The following is a 19,147-nucleotide window of genomic DNA, read 5'->3' on the forward strand; positions in this document are numbered from 1 at the left end:
GCTACGTGACTTGAGTCATGGAGATGGGGATAAAAGCTAGTGACCTAACCCTTAGCAAATGGGAAGGGTTATAGGTCATGTCCAAATATGCGACCCAGAATTGGGGGAAAATATTGAGGGTTCCAAGCTACCATCAGCAACTTCAACGGCAGTGATCCTCTGGCGACAACTCTCCTGAGACGCAGCTCAAGCCTGGACGATGAGAAAGACTTTGAGTTGATTCTTCTGCTGCCCTCCCCCTCCCCGTGGCGTGTTTTCCGGTGGAGGAGGCAGCTCGCCATTGGCCTTCGGCGGTATCTTCCGTTTCCCGCTCGTGTCCCTGGCGCTTTGTGTGTCGGGGGTCACCATCGGCGGGACCGGAAGATCCCACCAGCGGGAAGGGCCGTAAAATGGGAATTTGGGATACAAAGTGAAATTGACCAATGGTACCAGCAGCCCGATGAAATTGAAGTCAGATTTAAATTCTCACAAGATGAGCACTAACTGTCGTGTCTCGGCTGTACCTGTGGTAGGAAGGGAACGGAGAGGTCAAGGGCAGGTCAAGCAGCATTCAGGCAAGTAGTGCAGGAGTCCCAGAATTAAAGGACACAAGAAGAGTCGAGGGAGGGAGAGTATCAGTGTCTTGAGCAGATTTGTGTCACAGTTACATACTTAAAGGTCAAAGTTCATTTTCAGCAGGAATCTCAGAAAATGGTTCGATCCAATTTCAGGTTGGCGAATTCTTGGGTGCCCTTGGAGCACAGGACGATGGAGTTGGAAAGTGAGCACCCTTGCGCTTGTTTTATCCCCATCAATTTCTACCCCGTGTAATCCGACAGACAGTAAGTGAACAAAGGTGGGTAAAGAAAATTAAAATAAAAACAAAAAAAACTCCAAAAATAGTTCCGCAGGTCAGACGGTATCTATGGAAGGAAACGAGGTTGGATTTTGTGAAGGAGCCAAGGGCTGTTGGGGGGGGGGGGGGGGGGGGGGGGGGGGGGAGAGAACAGCTAGCGAGGACCTCACATCCCTTCTCCTCAGCATAGCTCTATTGAACGGCAGAGCCACCAGGGAGGGCATGACAGACAAAAGTAATAGGCAAGTATTTGAGCCACTCATTTGCTTGCAGTTGCCTTTATTGCATCTTTACTTGATTATCTGTATTGTCACTAGCTGGAGGCTAGTGGTTACGTCCATGGTCGGATAATGACAAGCTGGTGATGACAACAGAAGGAATTTAATATTTTCCATTGCCTCACCCTAGGCATATTTGTTTGTAAGTCTGCAGTAAACCCAGCATGAGAGCTTCAGAAGGAGATTCACCACATCAATTCATGAAGGATTCATAGATAACACAGGGGCCCCACATGATTTTCTGGACTGGCTTCAATCGGGAAGTAGAGAGAAGTTTTCTGATGCATTTCTTTTTCCCTTACAGCCGCTGGATCTTTCCTGATTTTCACGCCTCTCCCGGGAGATTACATGGATCTATCCGTGCCTGTTTTATAACACAGTCTGAACTCAGCCTTACAATCAGGACATTGCCCCAGATTCTGTGATGATCAATGAACTTGCGAGGACGGTGGATTGACACCGGCAACCGGGAGACTGACTGATGGGCCTGAGCTCTGGGGGATGACTGCTCGGATAGGGCATTTGGAAGGGAGGAGCAAACACAAGAAGCTCAGCTGGCCAAGGAGAGTGCCCAGAGAAAACTGAGACTGGCGAATTGGGCACTCTCTCAACTCATGTCGCCCTTTGCAGAGATTGCCATGCCTGTGTGGGAGCGGAGACTGAGCAACACCAGGCAACGCTTAACACAGAGCTGACCACCACGGCACAAACCAGCATTTTATAAGATAGAATGCTGCCACAGAGAACTGAAGGTGTGGGTACAGCTGATGAGGAACAGAATGGACTTTGCAATGCTGCAGCATTGACGTCCAGTCCCTTACTGAAACTCCCTTTTTAAAAAAATAAATAAAGTACCCAATTCACTTTTTTTCCAATTAGGGGACAGCTTAGCGTGGCCAATCCACCTACCCTGTGATGTGTTAGGCAGGTTGATTCGATGTGGACTGCACTTGATGCAGTGAAGCTAGAAACAGACCTCTAACACTGGAGAAGATCCAACATGGTTTTATTCAACAATAGAACTAATATACATGCTCAGCTGTGGGTCGACACTACACTGAACTGACTGGAGACCTTGTACTAGCCTGACCAGGCTTACTAGCTACCGCATGGTGTTTGCACGCGCTAGCTCGTAGACTCGGACTGTCTCAGTGGCTGGGTCCAGAGAGAGCGGGAAACCTAGTGGCCTCTGGCTTTATAGTGGTAGTGTCCTGTCTGGTGATTGGCTGCACTGTGCTGTGTGCTTACTGGTCTTCCTGTGTGTCAATCACTGCCTGTCTGCACTCCATTATATACAGGAGTAGATGTTATAACACCCTGCACATCTTTGGGGTTGTGGAGGTGAGACTCAGGCAGACACGGAGAAAATGTGCAAACTCCACACCGACAGTGACCCGCGTCTGGGCCCTCAGCACTGTGAGGCAGCAGTGCTAACCACTGTGCCACCGTGCCGCCCCTTACTGGAACTCCTTGTATATGCACGGGATATTAAGCCTGCTAACCAGCTTGCTGTTGGCTGCAGAATTGGCCCAAATGTCACTTAACAGGAGAGGATCAACACTTAAGACACAGGCACTCATCAGGCTTCTGAAAGTGTGAAAGCTGGTGAATTGTGACTGGAAAGACACTGCTTTGAATATCACAGTGAATATCACAGACACTGCCCCATTCGTGATTAATACTCAGATGTCTGGTTGTGTGAAGTACATCAGAAGATGGTGGAACTTCTTGGGCCGGAAGGTGATGGTGGCAACACAGACAGCAACAACAACTCGCACATGAATGAGCAGCAGGAGTAGGCCATTCGGCCCCTTGAGCCTGTTCCACCATTTTATCAGGTCATAGCTGGCCTGATTGTGGCCTTAACTCCACTTTCCTGTCTACCTCCATAACCTTTGGCTCTCCTCTCCATCTGGAATCTATTGAACTCAGCCTTAAAAAATATTCACTGATCCTGCCTCCACTGCTCCCTGGGGAAGAGAATTCTAAAGACCTCGAAGAGAAAACATTTCTCCTCATCTCAGTCTCAGAATAAGAACAAAGGTGCAGCACGGTGGCGCAGTGGTTAGCACTGCTGCCTCACGGCAGGCTAGGTGGATTGGCCACGCTAAATTGCCCCTTAATTGGCAAAAATGAATTGGGTACTCTAAATTTATTAAAAAAGAACAAGAACAAAGAACAATATAGCACAGGAGCAGGCCTTCCGCCTCCAAGCCTGCGCCGAATATGCTGCCCGTCTAATCTAAAGACTTTTGCACTTCGGGGGTTTGTATCTCTCTATTCCCATCTTATTCATGTATTTGTCAAGATGCCCCTTAAATGTCATATTCGTGCCTGCTTCCACCACCTCCTCCAGCAGCGATTCCCATGCACCCACTACCCTCTGTGTGAAGAACTTCCCTCGCAGACCTCCTCTAAACTTTGTCCTTCATACCTTAAACCTATTTCCTCGAGTAAGTGACTTTTCCACCCTGCGAAAAAGATCTGACAATCCACTCTCTCCATGCCACTCATCATTTTGTAAACCTCTATCAGGTCGCCCCTCAACCTCTGTCATTCCAGTGAAAACAATCCGAGTTTATCCAACATCTCCCCCCTCCAGATCATGCAACATCCTGGTCAACTTGCTCTGTACCTTCTCCAAAGCATCCGCATCCTTCTGGTAGTGTGGTGACCAGAATTGTATGCAATATTTCAAATGTGGCCTAACTAAGGTTCTGTACAGCTGCAGCATGACTTGCCAATTTTATACTTAATACACTGACCAATGACCAATGAAGAAACTTATGGTTTCTGACTACCTTAGCCACCTGCGTAGCCTCTCTGTGATCTGTGGACCTGTACGCCCAGATCTCTCTGCCTGTCAATACTCTTAAGGGTTCTGCCAGTTACTGTACTGTCTTAAATGGGAGACCCCAAGGGCCGGATTTTCCACACCACCCTGTGGTGTGTTTCACGGTGGCAGAGGCACCGCGATCTTCAGGTCCCCCCGATGTCAACTTCCAACATTTTTAAACTGTGTTCACTAATTCTTGCCTCTCCAACAAGGGGAAACATCCTCTCAGTGGGCACCCTGCCAAGTGCTCTCAATATCTTGCTTATTTTCATAAGATCACCTCCCATTCTTCGAAACTTCAACGGATACAGGCCCAGGCCAGGATTCTCCCTTCCGGGGACTAAGTCCCCACGCCGGCGTGGAATCCGGCGCCAACTACTCCGGCGTCAACGGCCCCCCAAGATGAGGAATTCTCACCTGTCTCGGGGGCTAGGTAGACACTGGAGAGGTTGGCACTGCTCCAACCGGCGCTGAAGGGACTGCGTGAGTTGGCGCATGCGCGGAACGGCCATCTTGATCTCACGCATGGGCGGAACCGTTGGCTTGATTCCGCGCATGCGCAGACCGGCTGTCGTATTTTGGCGCATGCGCATGGAGTTCTCTTTTCCGCGCCTGCCATGGCGGAGCCCTGCAGGGACTGGCACGGAAAGAAGAAGTGCCCCCATGGAACAGGCCTGCCCACAAATCGGTGGGCACCGATTGCGGGCCAGGCCACCATGGGAGTCCCCCCGGTGTTGGGACCCACCCCCCCCCCTGAGGACTGCCCACACCAACTTGCCTGCCAGGTCCCGCCCGTGTGGGACCATGCATAACCCACGCGGCGCAATTGGCCAAAAACAGACGGCCGCTCGGCCCATAAGGGCCCGGAGAATTGCCGGGGGGGCCGATGCCCAGCATGGCATGAGTCCCGTTCCCGCCCGGTGTTTTTTGGCAGCCGACGATGGGGTGGCGTGGCGGGATTTGCGCCGCCCTCCGGGGATTCTCCGACCCAGCGGGAGGGGTCAGAGAATCCCGCCCCCAGACTTTCCTCATAAGATAACCCTTTCATCCAAAGAATCAGTCGAGTCAACCTTTAACTGCATCCAATGTAATTATAACCTTTATTAAGTAGATCAAAACTGTACACAGTATTCCTGATGTGGGGCTGGATCCTCCGCCGCATCAGGAACTCGGCAGGCGTGGAGAATCCAGCATTGGACAGAAAGGAGGATTGGCACCATTCCGGTTCTCTGGTCCCTGCTGGCATCGGGATCAAAGTTCACGTTCCATGCCGGTGGGAGGATGCAAATGGGCCATTAAGTTCCATTTGCATCCGATTAACAGGCTGGGCACCACATTCTCTGGGACCTCGTGATTCTCTGGTCCTCTGGGCCAGGAATCACATGGGTAAGAATTGCTGCAGGTCTCGTCCTGATACGGTAGACTTCATGGTGGGCCTCCGTGATGACAGGGGTCCCTTATCTGAGGGGCTTCCAGACTGGTGTCCCTGGTGAAGGCTCCTTTAATTAGGGGGTCTCTGGTGATGGGGGCTGGATCACCTCTATACCATGGGGCTTATTTGTGTTGCTGGGGACGGGGCTGGAGGTGGGGGAGGGCGATGCTGGACCTTGCTATCAGATGGCGAGCTCTAAATGGCGGCTCGGCAGTTGGATTCCCTCGGGAACTCCTCGCAATCCTCCCATCATGCGTACATTTACATGGTTAAAGATTGGGAATGACTTCCTGATTTGAACTCCCAGTGTGAGTGCAAATCAGGCGCAATTCAGCTGTGTCGGGATAGTCTCTGAAACTGAGAATCCTGGCCATGGACCTATCAATCCCTATAGAACAGTAGCAGAACTTTCCTACTTCTATTGTCCATTCCCTTGCAATAAACAACAGCATTTCATTTGCCAGCCTAATCACTTGCTGCACCTGCATACAGACCTTTGTGATTCATGGAGACGATCTCTCTGCGCTGTAGCGTTATAAAAACATTTGTTTTCAGGACGTGGGCATCGTTACTTCTAAAATAATTTTTAAAATTAATGCACGGGATGTGGGTGTCGCTGGTTAGGCCAGTATTGGTTGCCCATCCCTAATTACCCTTCAGAAGGGGGTGGTGAGCCTTCTTCAACCGCTGCAGTCCCTGAGATGTAGGTACACCCACAGTGCTGTTAGGGAGGGAGTTTCAGGATTTTGTCCCAGCGACAGTGAAGGAACGGCGATATATTTCCAAGTCAGGGTGGTGAGTGACTTGGAGGGGAACCCAGATATCTGCCAGTCTTGTTGTTCTAGATGACAGTGATTGTGGGTTTGAAAGGTGCTGTCTAAGGAACCTTGGCAAGTTCCTGCATTGTATCTTGTAAAGGGTACACATGGCTGTCACTGTTCATCGACGGTGGGGAGGACTGAATGTTTGTGGAAGGGGTAAAAATCAAGCGGGTTGTTTTTTCCTGGATGGTGTTGAGCTTCTTGAGTGTTGTTGGAGCTGCACTCATCGAGGCGAGTGTAGAGTATTCCATCATACCCCTGTAAATGGTCGACAGACATTGGGAGGTCAGAAGGTGAATTACTCGCCATAGGAGTCCTAGCCTTTGACCTGCTCTGGTAGCCACAGTGTTAATATGGCTAGTACAGATCAGTTTCTGATCAATGTTTACCCCCAGGATGTTGATTATGGGGGATTCAGCGGTAGTAATGCCAATAATGCTATTGAATGTCAACGGGCAATGGTTAGATCTTCTCCTGCAGGAGATAGTCATTGCCTGCACCAGTTCATAGAACATAACAGCACAGTACGGGCCCTTCGGCCCTCGATGTTGCGCCGACCTGTGAAACCATCTGAAGCCTATCTGACCTACACTATTCCATTTTCATCCATATGTCTATCCAATGACCACTTAAATGCCCTTAAAGTTGGCGAGTCTACTACTGTTGCAGGCAGGGCGTTCCACACCCCTACTACTCTCTGAGTAAAGAAACTGCCTCTGACATCTGTCCTATATCTACCTCCCCTCAATTTAAAGCTATGTCCCCTCGTGTTAGTCATCACCATCCGAGGAAAGAGACTCTCACTGTCCACCCTATCTAACCCTCTGACTATCTTATATGTCTCTATTAAGTCACCTCTCAGCCTTCTCCTCTCTAACGAAAACAACCTCAAGTCCCTGAGCCTTTCCTCGTAAGACCTTCCCTCCATACCAGGCAACATCCGAGTAAATCTCCTCTGAACCCTTTCCAAAGCTTCCACATCCTTCATATAATGTGGTGACCAGAACTGCACGCAGTACTCCAGGAGCGGCCGCACCAGAGTTATGTACAGCTGCAGCATAACCTTGTGGCTCCGAAACTCAATCCCCCTACTGATAAAGGCTAGCACACCATATGCCTTCTTAACAGCCCTATTAACCTGGGTGGCAACTTTCAGGGATTTATGTACCTGGATGCCGAGATCTCTCTGTTCATCTACACTACCAAGAATCTTGCCATTAGCCCAGTTCTCTGCATTCCTGTTACTCCTTCATTATCTGAGGAGTCGTGAATGTTTCTGAACATTGTGCAGTCGTCTGCAAACATCCCCACTTCTGACCTTATGATGGAAGGCAGGTCATTGATGAAGCAGCGGAAGGTGTTTGGGCCAAGGACTCTGCGGAACTCCTGCAGTCATGCCCTGGAGCAGAGATGGTTGACCTCCAACTTCTACAACCATCTTCCTTTGTGCCAGGTATGATTCCAATCAGCGGCGAGTTTTCCCCCTGTTACTAGCAGAGTAACAACACCACTCTGCCACCACATCCCCTTGAGGGCATTCCCCTGCCATTCGTTAAAATAGTTCCTTGTGATTTTTTTACATCTAGCTGAGAGGGCAGACATGGCCTCGGTTTAAGGTCGCATCTGAAAAATGGATACTTAAAAGTGTGATACAGATCTATAAAGTGTGACAGTGTGGGGGATTCTCTGGTCGGCGATGTCAAAATCGCTATCTGCGATCGGCTGGAGAAACCCCGTTTCCGACAAAATCGGGAGCGGCGCTACATTCGCGATGCACCCCCCTCCTGCAAAGCGGCGTACCCTAGGAGTTCCCAACGGCGTGGATCTCTCATGGTCTTACCAGACGGGGACTCGGCGTGGGCGCTGCGGACTCAGTCCAGCGTCGCCACAGTCGGGGGAGGGCCAATCCCCGGACAGTGGGCCAAAGGGTCGGCACTATTTTGCAGGCCAGGTCCGCGCGTGGCAGGAGCCATGTTGTACGATTCGGCCGCTGAAGGACGCCGCCGTGCGCATGCGTGGCCACGGACCCTGCAATTCTCCGGGCTGTATCGGCAGCTAGAGCCAGGTGCTCTACGCTGCCTTCCTGCTAGCCCCCAGCCAAACGGGGAATTGGTGACTGTTAAGCGCCAAATATTTGATCGTAAAAGACCACCGTTTCCACGCCGGCACCAGGACCTAACCTGAGAATCGGAGAACCCAGCCCGGTATGTAAGAGTTAAATGATTCTATCTTGTTTTGTCATTATCACTTTTCTCCAGATTATGAGCCAGTGTGTATGGCGCATAAAAAGCACATTTTACTAATTTCTCTTGTGACACAGCGCTGCCCTTGCAAAGGTTATATTATAAAGATGCAGGGTGCCAGGTAACAATATCTGTGCAGTAGATGACAGGTTGGTTGCATCTGAATCCCCTTCAAGGAAACAGTCAGGTCATTGCAAGAACAATTTGAAAGAGGCTCATATAAGTTTAATCAAAGTCGTAGCCATTGTATTTATCACATTGTTATTCTCCAAATGGCAGGCATTCATTCTGCATTCAGACAGTGGCAGTGAAAGATATTTATGCGGTACTTAATGTATGGAATCATACACGCCCAAGTGATGAAGGGGAATAATGATCAAATGACCCCACATTATTTTGCTGCAACACCAGAATGTGCATTTGCATAGCACTTTTGACAAACATTCCAAACCCCTCCAAACAGTGGTTATGAATTTGATTGATAACCACATATGGAGATATCTATGACAAATTTGGTCCAACAACAATATTTTAAGGAGCGTCTTAAAGGAAGAGAGAGAGAGAGATAGAGAGGTGCAGAGAATAAGGGAGACAATTCCAGAACTTAAGGTCCAACTATCTTAACGCATAGCCACCAATGGCGGTGTGATTATAATCAGCGTTTCTGATTCCACACTTCAGTGTTGATTGATAAAACAAAACATATGGTCAGTTTTTCACAGGAGGAGTGACTTTGTTCAATTAAAAAAAAATGCACAATGAGGCAAAAATAATTCTCTTGCTTCGAATGGAGAGCGTTCTTATTGATGTAGGATGTTCTTTTTTTGATATAAATTTAGAGTACCCTATCCATTTTTTCCAATGAAGGGGCAATTTAGCGTGGCCAATCCATCTATCCTGCACATCTTTGGGTTGTGGGGGCGAAACCCACGCAGTCACCGGGATAATGTGCAAACTACACAAGGACAGTGACCCAGAGCCGGGATCGAATCAAGGACCTCAACGCCATGAGGCAGCAGAGCTAACCAGTGCATCACCGTGCTGCCCCTGATGTAGGATGTTCTTTGCGATCTCATGGCTCATCTGGCCACACAGTCCTCAACTGAAAATAGAGTAAAGAGGTGATCCTGCTTATTAAGTGGCTGTTTCCAATGAGCCCTTGTCTCCATTGGGCAGAATTCAACATTCACAATTAGTTACTCTGCTGTTGGACTATTCACATACAGTGAGGTCATTATCTCGCATGTGTGAGTGACACTACCTTGCCCTTGAAGGCATGTAAATCAAGCAAAGTGAATCTTTCCTCAGATAACACGTGGCTTCCTGCCAATCCCACACACTTTGAGAGACTCTGCCACACAATGCTACCTGCGACGATCTCCAGATCGACAACAAGCCTTTTGCTCTCTCAATGTCTCTTTAATGCAAATCAACAACAATGCGCACATTCACTTTGGAAGTTGAATCACTCTTCCTACTGAGGAAAATTCAGTGAAAATACGAATACTGTAAGAACCCTTTGGGAGCACAGACAAAAAAACAAAAGTGCCTTCCATTGTTGGACAATAATTGCCTGCGATTTTGGCAGACTTTATCCAAATTCACAGCCCTTAAACCACTTCTCCAGGATTGTCGCTCAAATTACATGGGAGATTCTTTCCCCATTATGCCTAGTTTGTAAACGCACATTAATTTTTACAATTAGAATCATAAAGGTCCACAGCACAGAAAAGGCCTTTCGGCCCATCGAATGTACACCGGTCAAAAATAACCACCGAAACATTCTAATTCCATTTTCTTCCTCACGTTTTTTCATCTCGATTTGTTTGTTCTTTTTAGAGCAGAGAAGGTTAAGGGGCGATGTGAGAGACACTTTCCAAATTTTTATAGTGCACAAAATGTAAAGCAGTTTCCGTTGGCAGGAATGATGGTAATCAGAGGGCACTGCTGAATGCGATTAGCAAAAGGTCCAGAGGGAAGATGAGGAAACGTTTGTTTTTACACAGAAAGATCTGATACTGGCTGAAAGGGTGCCGGAAGCAGGTTCAATAGTAACCTTCAAAAAGGAAGTCAGATAAATACTTGAAGTGAAAAAGATTTGCGGGTAAAAGCGGGGAAGTGGAACTAATTGGTAGCCTTTTCAATGGGCCAACCGCAGGCACGATAGACTGAATAGCCTCCTTTTGGGCTGTGCTTTTCTATGGTTCTTGGCAATTAGAAGATTTCTCTTGGCACTGCTCACAGCCAGCCCAGCCCCACAGTTTCTGATGTTTGCCGTGGCTCCGCTGTCAGCACTTGGTCCCTTTCCATTTTGTGCTGGATTGCCACACCACTCACTTCCCCATCCATAATGGATCAGACATAATCTCTGCTCCCTTTGTAGCATCTGAGCATTTACTTATTTGCATAGTGTTCAGCTTCCATCTGCTTTTATTTCATCTAATTAAAATGTCTGTCCATTCTAGGGCTGTGAGGCAAGGAACATTTCTGTAACATGTAGCATGACTTTGTAAAATGAGGCTTTCATCTGCTTTCCTGATGAAACGCACGCTGGCATGGTGGATGACCTGGCTTCCTGCTGAATCAGGGCAGGCTGTCTTTGGGGAGGTAGAAACAGGTAGCAATTTAGCACTACCCCATTCAGAGTTTGTTGGGAGCAACTCTGGCAATCCCTTCCCCTGTATCCCAACAGTCAGCTACTGCTTCTAACATTTGCATGATTTTCGACCAGATTAATTCCTGAGATGGCAGGACTGACATATGAAGAAAGACTGGATTGTCTGAGCTTGTACTCACTGGAGTTTAGAAGAATGAGAGGGGGTCTCATAGAAACATATAAAATCCTGATGGGATTGGACAGGCTAGATACGGGAAGAATATTCCCAATGTTGGGGATGTCCAGAGCTAGGGGTCACAGCCTAAGAATAAGAGGTATGCAATCAGGACTGAGACGAGGAAGAACTTAGAAGAACTTGTGGAATTTTCTACCACAGAAAGCCGTTGAGGCCAGTTCATTGGATATATTCAAGAGGGAATTGGACACGACCCTTGAGGCTAAAGGAATCAAGGGGTATGGAGAGAAAGCGGGAGTGGGATACTGAATTTGCATGATCAGCCATGATCATATTGAATGGTGGTGCAGGCTCGAAGGGCCGAATGGCCTACTCCTGCACCTATTTTCTATGTTTCTATCTCAAAATAGCGTTGATGGACAGTTCAGGTAAGATAAATTATGAGTCTGGATGAACGAATGAATGAGTGGGGCGCAAGCTCCAGATCGTGGTCTCCATGTGTTTCCTTTCCCCCAAGTACGTGCCAATTACCACTGCCTAGCAACAGCGTTGTCAGCTCATCTCAGACTCAGTGGAGAACAGGCACCAGTCAACTCGTGTGGAACAGAGATTGAGCTGAGGAAGAGAGTTGAGGCATTGCCTGGGGAGTTCGAGCAGCCGGCAAATTCTTAGGGGCCAATAGCATCAGGAGACCTAAAGGCCGAAAGGGGTGACCAAAAAAAACACAAAACAACAGGGCTGAGGCTGAAAAATGAGTGCTACAAAGGTCAGGGGCCCAACATACAGAAGGAGGCTCAAGTAGGGAGTGTCATGTTCTGTAGACTGGCTGAAGTGAATGATGAACTACAGAACATCTAGTTTAAATATTTTATGAAACAACTGTGTGATAAAGATAACTAGGATAAATAAAACAGTAAACTACTAACACTGATTAGCTATTGTAGAGATGCTGCAAAATACGTCTATCCTCCAACATGACCTACTCCCAACTCCCCAGGCTTAGGGTCATGAGGTCATGAGGTGGGTTTACACTGCCACCTAGTGGTTGGACGTCATGCATAATATTATGTTCAGAATTGCTTTATGCATATCATCACAGGGAGCTCCATGATTCAACAAATTACATAGAGAAAAGAGTAAGAGGACAGGAGAGCAGGGAATGGTTATGATAGTTCAGACTGGTATCAAGCTTTCCAAGAAGGAAGAACATTTAAATCTGAGTGCCGAGAACAATGTGAAATTTGGTCCATTTGTCCGTGCCAGCCAAAATACGTTACCCAAAGTAATCCCACTTTCAAGTCCTGGTCTGGAACCCTGTATGTCATAGAACTTCAAATACGTCTCCGTGTGTTATTTTAAATGACACGAGGGTTTCTGTCCCTATTGCCCTTTCATGATGTGGAGATGCCGGCGTATCACCCTTTCAGACAGTGAGTTCAAGATAGCCATCAACCTCTGGATGAAAGGACTTCCCTTCAATCCCTATGCTTCATGATTATTGACCTCTCTGCTAAGGGAAATAGGTACCTCGTGTTGACTCTGTCTCGGCCCCTCTTAATTTTCTGCAACTCAAATGAAACTCCCCTTAAGCCTGCTGTATTCCAAAGTAAACAACCCTTGTTTATCCCATCTTTCCTCATCGCTAAAATTCCCTATTCCTGCCAACATTCTTTGTACATCTCCTCTGCACCCATTCCAGTGTGATCAAATCCTTCCTGTAGTGTGGTGATCTGTATGAAGTACGGTGGCCCAACTAGTGCTTTATACATTTCCAAAATACAGCACCCCCCCACCCCGTAATCAACCCACCCTCCACCGCCATTATATTCTGTGCCTCCCCCAATAAAGGGAAGTATTTGTCTGTCTTCTTAACCACTTTGACTACCTGTCTTTATACTTTGGGGACCTGTGCACACACACCCCAAGGTCTCTCTGTTTCTCCACACTTCTCAGTACCCTGTCATTTATTGCCGATGTTTTCCCTCTGCTAATACATTGCTTTGCACTCGTCCAGACAAAATTCCATTTGTCACTTTTCTGCCCACTTGGCCAGTCCAATGACTAACTGATGCAACTAATCCAATCAACCCTGAATTGAATGAAGTCATATTGTCTCAATTTTCAGCATGACATGCTGTGCTCACAAAATGAAAGTTGACCCAACAATCCAGTTTCATTCTGTGCTCAGCATCTTTGTAGCTATGTTCATTCCGCCAGTGCATCCCAATAGGAAATAACAGTTCGGACCGGTATTGTTATTTCCCAGTTGTTACTGGTGTTCCATTTTAAGTTCAGTTCAGACCAGTATTCTTATTTACCCATGTTTAATGTTTTTTTCCTTCTGGGATGTCTCCATTGATCCAATTGATTAGAAGTACACTTAAACAACACTTGTTGACCATACACCCGTCCAGCATTGTTCACCGGAATTTATGCATTATAATTTGAGGTGCATGAAGGCGCTTAAGCCGTCAACTTTCAAAAGTTACAAGAACCTTAATCCAATACCTGCAGTTGTTTCAATGAGTTTGGTTGTGTTTCTTAAGCCCAGGAAATCAAATTGGTAGAGCCTCCAAGATTTCTGATTGCCTGTTTTTACTGAATTTTTCCTCCACTTGTAGACCATCTCTTCTTTTGGGTATCCATCTGGAAGGAGAGCACAGAATAAATAGCTTTTTTTTTGCCAAACGCACAGCACTTTGTTTGCAATTGTGCTTAAGGTTTTTGCACGAAAAGAATATAACAAATTTTATGAATGGACCAGATTCAATTGCCTCAGGGAGTCAGAAAGAAATGTTTCCGGCCATTTTCCCTAATTGGTCTTCAATTTCCATCTGGGTTTCTCGCCTTTCCTGAAAGATCGCATAGTTTGGAGAAGGGTTTGGAGCAATGTTTCCCCCAAGCTGCATGGGTGTGTAACCTCAGAGTAACCTGGAAAATATTGTGCAAGTAACAGGACACCAAAGAATAGACTGTCGACGCTCTGCAAAATATGAAATGGATTGGTGGGAATGGACAGGAACAAGCACCCAGTGCCCTCCAGCAATGGCAAAACATGAGGTTGTCATTCCACCACAAACTATAAAGGTAATTTATTTCCAAAACAGTGCATCAACAATCTTTCTTCCCATGGATAAGTCCACAGTGGATCAAACTGCCAAAGAAAATAGCTGCAGCCACATCACTTGACATCTTCAAGATCTATCTCCAGACCATTTCCATTTTTAGGTTTTTCATGATCATTTCATAGATTTCATAGAATTTACAGTGCAGAATGAGGCCATTCGGCCCATCGAATCTGCACCGGCTCTTGGAAAGAGCCCCCTACCCAAGCCCACACCTCCACCCTATCCCCGTAACCCAGTAACCCCATCCAACACTAAGGGCAAGTTTGGACACTAAGGGCAATTTAGCATGGCCAATCCACCTAACCTGCACATCTTTGGACTCAAACGATCCTCAGGTTGTGTCTGCTTCAGCAGGCACTAACCACATAAATATTGGCGGAATAAGGATGTAAGCTGGGAATGCAAACACAACCAAAGCAGAAGGACCAACAAAGAAAAATTCAAGGAGACTATTGAAGAGTCCCAAAAAGGTAAGTCAAAAGTCATTTATTTTCGACTCACAGTTGGGAAATACAGCAACTAAGCAACGCTCCAAGAACTAGCCAGGGTCATACTGAGGTGCCGGCACCCTCTTGGGTTGGCTTTTACCTCGGGTAATTAACGAGCCCGGCTGTTGGGCCTCTGCCCCTCAGTAGGGGAGCTCATGTTTCATGAGCCCTGTTGTCAGATCAATCAGGTAGGTCTCGTGGGGGTTATAGCAGGAACATTGGTGGGTAGTGTGTATAATGGGGCGGCATGGTGTGAGAGGCAGATTGGATGAATCAGTGGGTCTTTTTCCTGCCTGCCATTGTTTCTATGTTTCCTTGACCATTTTAAGCAGAAATCTGGTGCCCGTCTTCAGAATGGGACAGATGTATTGCTTTTGGCAAAAAAAAGCTATTGCCACCTCTTAACCTTGTCTTAAACATTGTTTTCTGAGTAATTCTGGTTTGCCCAGTTCAATAATAAGTGATCTAATTAGTTACATATCCATGGACTCTTTATACCTGTGATAATTGGCCGAAAATATTTCTATTTAAATGGGAGACAGAAGATCAGGGTCGAAAGCCCCAACAAATATCCTTGCAGAAATCGAAACAGTAACATTTTGTGACAATTATTATTGAAAGTTTCTAATACACACAAACTGGTAAAAATACAAATCAAATATAGGCCGAGAAATTCTGGCACACTCTGGGTGAGCAGGGGATGCAGTGTGAGCGGCCCTTGTGCTTGAATGGTGAGATCCAAGGTACCCCGGCCATTGGACCAGGAGCCTCATTTCGAAGACTCTGGTGAGCTGCAGAGAGAGAGAACTGTTGGTGAATTGGCACTGACAACAGCGCCAGTCTGGGTCACAACCATTGGCCAGAAGGGCTACGGTTGATCAGCAGGCGGCAGTTGTTCCCCAGCAAGATCGACCAGTTAATTTCTGATAGATGAACACTACACAGCCAAATTCATAAGCCATTGTACTTTTTACTGTTTAAAGACATTGGTATTGGCAGAGGCAACTCATAGCTTCAGGAAGAATGTCCTTTCTCTCTTACCTGCAGAGCTTTGCTACTCCTGAGCTTTCCTTTTCAATTCATCATTGCATTTTCATTTGATGGTTTCCTGCTGTTTGGCATTACACGGCTGGGACCATGATTGGCTCTAAACCACAGGATCCTTGGTCATGTATATTGAGGAGCTCAAAAATCCATTCTCTAATTTGAATCTCAGAAATGCAATGGAACAACACTCTAGATAATAAGGTACATTTGTCTGCTGTTTTCAGGTGGACAACTGGGGCTGGTTTAGCTCACTCAGCTAAATCTCTGGCTTTTAAAGCAGGCCAGCAGCATGGTTCGATTCCCGTACCAGCCTCCCCGGACAGGCGCCGGAATGTGGCGACTAGGGGATTTTCACAGTAACTTCATTGAAGCCTACTCGTGACAATAAGCAATTTTCATTTTCAAGTGATGGAGACAGAGAAAACTCTAATAGGTACAATGCTGGATGTGCTGGAAATGAGAAACTTCTGGAAGAGAATTTTACATGTGCTGTAGTTTAGTAAACCAGTCAGTGCGAAGTGGATGATCCATCTCGGATTCACTCAGAGGTCCCCAGCATCACAGATGTCAGTCTTCAACCAATACGATTCATTCCACATCATATCAAGAAACGGCTGAAGGCACTGGATAGTGTAAAGGCTATGGGCTCTGACAATATTTCAGCAATAGTACTGAAGACTTGTGCTCCAGAACGTGCTGCAACCCTACCCAGCTGTTCCAGTACAGCTACAACACTGACATATACCCGGCAATGTGGAAAATTTCCCAGGTGTGTCCTGTACAGAAGAAACAGAACAAAGCTAACCCAGCCAATTACCGTCCTTTCAGTCTACTCTCCATCATCAGCAAAGTGATGGAAGGAGTCATCAACAGTACTATCAACGGCACTTACTCGGCAATAACCTGCTCACGGACGCTCAGTTTGGGTTCCGCCAGGGTCACTCAGTTCCTGACCTCATTACAGCCTCGGTTCAAACATGGACAAAAGAGCTGGTGACAGAGGTGAGGTGAGAGTCACAGTCCTTGACATCAAGGCAGCATTTGATCGAGTATGACAACCGTAGCCCTCCTGGCCAATGGTTGTAACCCAGACTGGCGCTGTCGTCAGTGTCAATTCACCAACAGTTCTCTCTTCAGCTAAACTGGAGTTTATGGGAATCACGGGAAAAACTCTCCGCTGGTTGGAGTCATATCTGGCACAAAGGAAGATGATTATGGTGCTTGGAGGTCAATCATGTCAGCTCCAGGACATCACTGCAGGAGTTCCTCAGGGAAGTGTCCTAGGCCCAACTATCATCAGCTGCTTCATTAATGACATCCCTTCTATCATAAGATCAGAAGTGGGGATGTCCGTACATGACCGCACAATGTACAGCACCATTCACGACTCCGCAGATAATGAATCAGCCCATGTCAAAATGGAACAAGGACTGGACAATATCCAGGCTTGGGCTGACAAGTGGCAAGTTACATTCGCGCCACACAAGTGCAAGGCAATGACCATCTCCTACAAGAGAGGGTCTGACCATTGCCCCTTGATAGTCAATGGCATTACCATCACTGAACCCCCACAATCAACATCCTGGGAGTCACCATTGATCATAAACAGAACTGGACTAGCCGTATTAACACTGTGGTTACCAGTGCAGGTCAAAGGCTAGGAATCCTACGGTGAGTAACTCACTTCCTGACCACCCAAAGCCTGTCCACCATCTACAAGGCACAAATCAGGAATTGTAATGGAAGACTCTCCACTGGCCTGGAATGCAGCTCCAACAGCACTCAATCCTCCACCACTGATGAACAGTGGCGGCCACGTGTACCATCTACAAGATGCACTGCAGGAACTCATCACGGTTCCTTAGACAGCACCTTCCAAACCCACGAACACTGCCATCTAGAAGGACAAGAGCAGCAGATAGCTGTGAACCCCACCACCGGGTGGTTCCCATCTCAGTAACCCACCACCTTGACTTGGAAATATATCGCCGTTCCTTCGCTGTCGCTGGGTCAAATCCTGGAACGCCATCCCTAACAGCACAGTGGGTGCACCTTCACCTTTGGGACTGCAGCGATTGAAGAAGGCAACTCACCAGCACCTTCTGAAGGGCAACTTGGGATAGGCAATAAATCTTGGCCTAACAGTGGCGCCCACATCCCGTAAAGGTTTGTCCAAAACCTTCCGCACACAATGACTTATTGAGGAGTACAATGGTCACTGCTGGTATGTAGGCAAACATGGCAAGAAAAAAAATAAAAATGCACAGGTTTCTGCAGTTGCTACTTCACTCATTTAGTAACTGAGAGAACTGAGCTAACCATTGAAAACAGGTCAGTTCAAAGCTCCTCATGCCAATTGGAGCTCAGTTTACAAATTCTGGTCCTTATAGAAGTAACCAAGGAGGGTTGGATTGTCAGAAACCCCCCCAAGCAGATCACTAATGTCCTTTAGGAAAGGAATCCTGCCTATACATGACAGCCGTCCCCTGACAATGGGTGGGATTTTCCTCCCCCTGTGACGTGCTCAGCAGCGGCAGAGTGCGGCCCGCCAGTGGCCAGTGACAGGATCTTCTGGTCCTACAGTTGTCAATGGTGTTTCCAGCTGAATGCCCCCCTCGTCGCCATTAAATGCGAGAATGCGCCATTGGCGAGACCATAAGGTCCAGCCAGCGTGAACAGCCAGAAAATCACACCCAATGATCTTGCTACCCCTTGAAGTGGCCTGTCAAGGCACTCCATTGTATCAATTTGCTATAAAGGTGATGGCCCACTACCACTTTCTCAGGCTAGCTCAGGAGAACACTAAATCCTGGTCGGGAACACCCTGCGATTGTTTTTTAAGATGAATTAGTAACAATCTATTTTTGAAGTGCTAGTTAAATGTTGGTGAAGTCACTAGAAACATTCCTTGCTCTTTGTTGAGTACTGATAAGGGACCTTTAATGGCCACCTTAACTAGTTGAGCTGGACAGCTGCTCCGTTTAAAATCTCAGCTGCAAGGTGATATCTGCAAAAGTCCCTCAGGGCAATGCAGAAGAAGTTGATTCCATAGAATACCGACAGTGCAGAAGGAGGCCATTCGGTCCATTGAGTCTGAAACACCGCCCCTCCAAAAGAGCACTGTACCTTGGCCCACTCTCCTACCCTAACTCCATAACCTCTCACATCAATCATGGCCAATCCACCTAACCTGTTCACCTTTTGGACTGTGGGAAGAAACCGGAGCACCCGGAGGAAACCCATTCAG

At 47.2% G+C, this 19,147-nt stretch overlaps 1 protein-coding gene across 1 annotated transcript in view; it reads right to left on the reverse strand.

Moving 5' to 3' along the window:
• Positions 1–19,147, reverse strand: part of LOC119977067 (gamma-aminobutyric acid receptor subunit gamma-3) — an 825,027-nt gene that overhangs the window by 334,410 nt on the left and 471,470 nt on the right. The window contains exon 6 of the mRNA XM_038817636.1: positions 13,746–13,883. Within this exon, the coding sequence (XP_038673564.1) occupies positions 13,746–13,883 (138 nt within the window). The remainder of the gene's footprint in view (positions 1–13,745; positions 13,884–19,147) is intronic.

The sequence above is a fragment of the Scyliorhinus canicula genome, chromosome 14, assembly GCF_902713615.1.
Source record: "Scyliorhinus canicula chromosome 14, sScyCan1.1, whole genome shotgun sequence".
Lineage (NCBI taxonomy): Eukaryota > Metazoa > Chordata > Chondrichthyes > Carcharhiniformes > Scyliorhinidae > Scyliorhinus > Scyliorhinus canicula.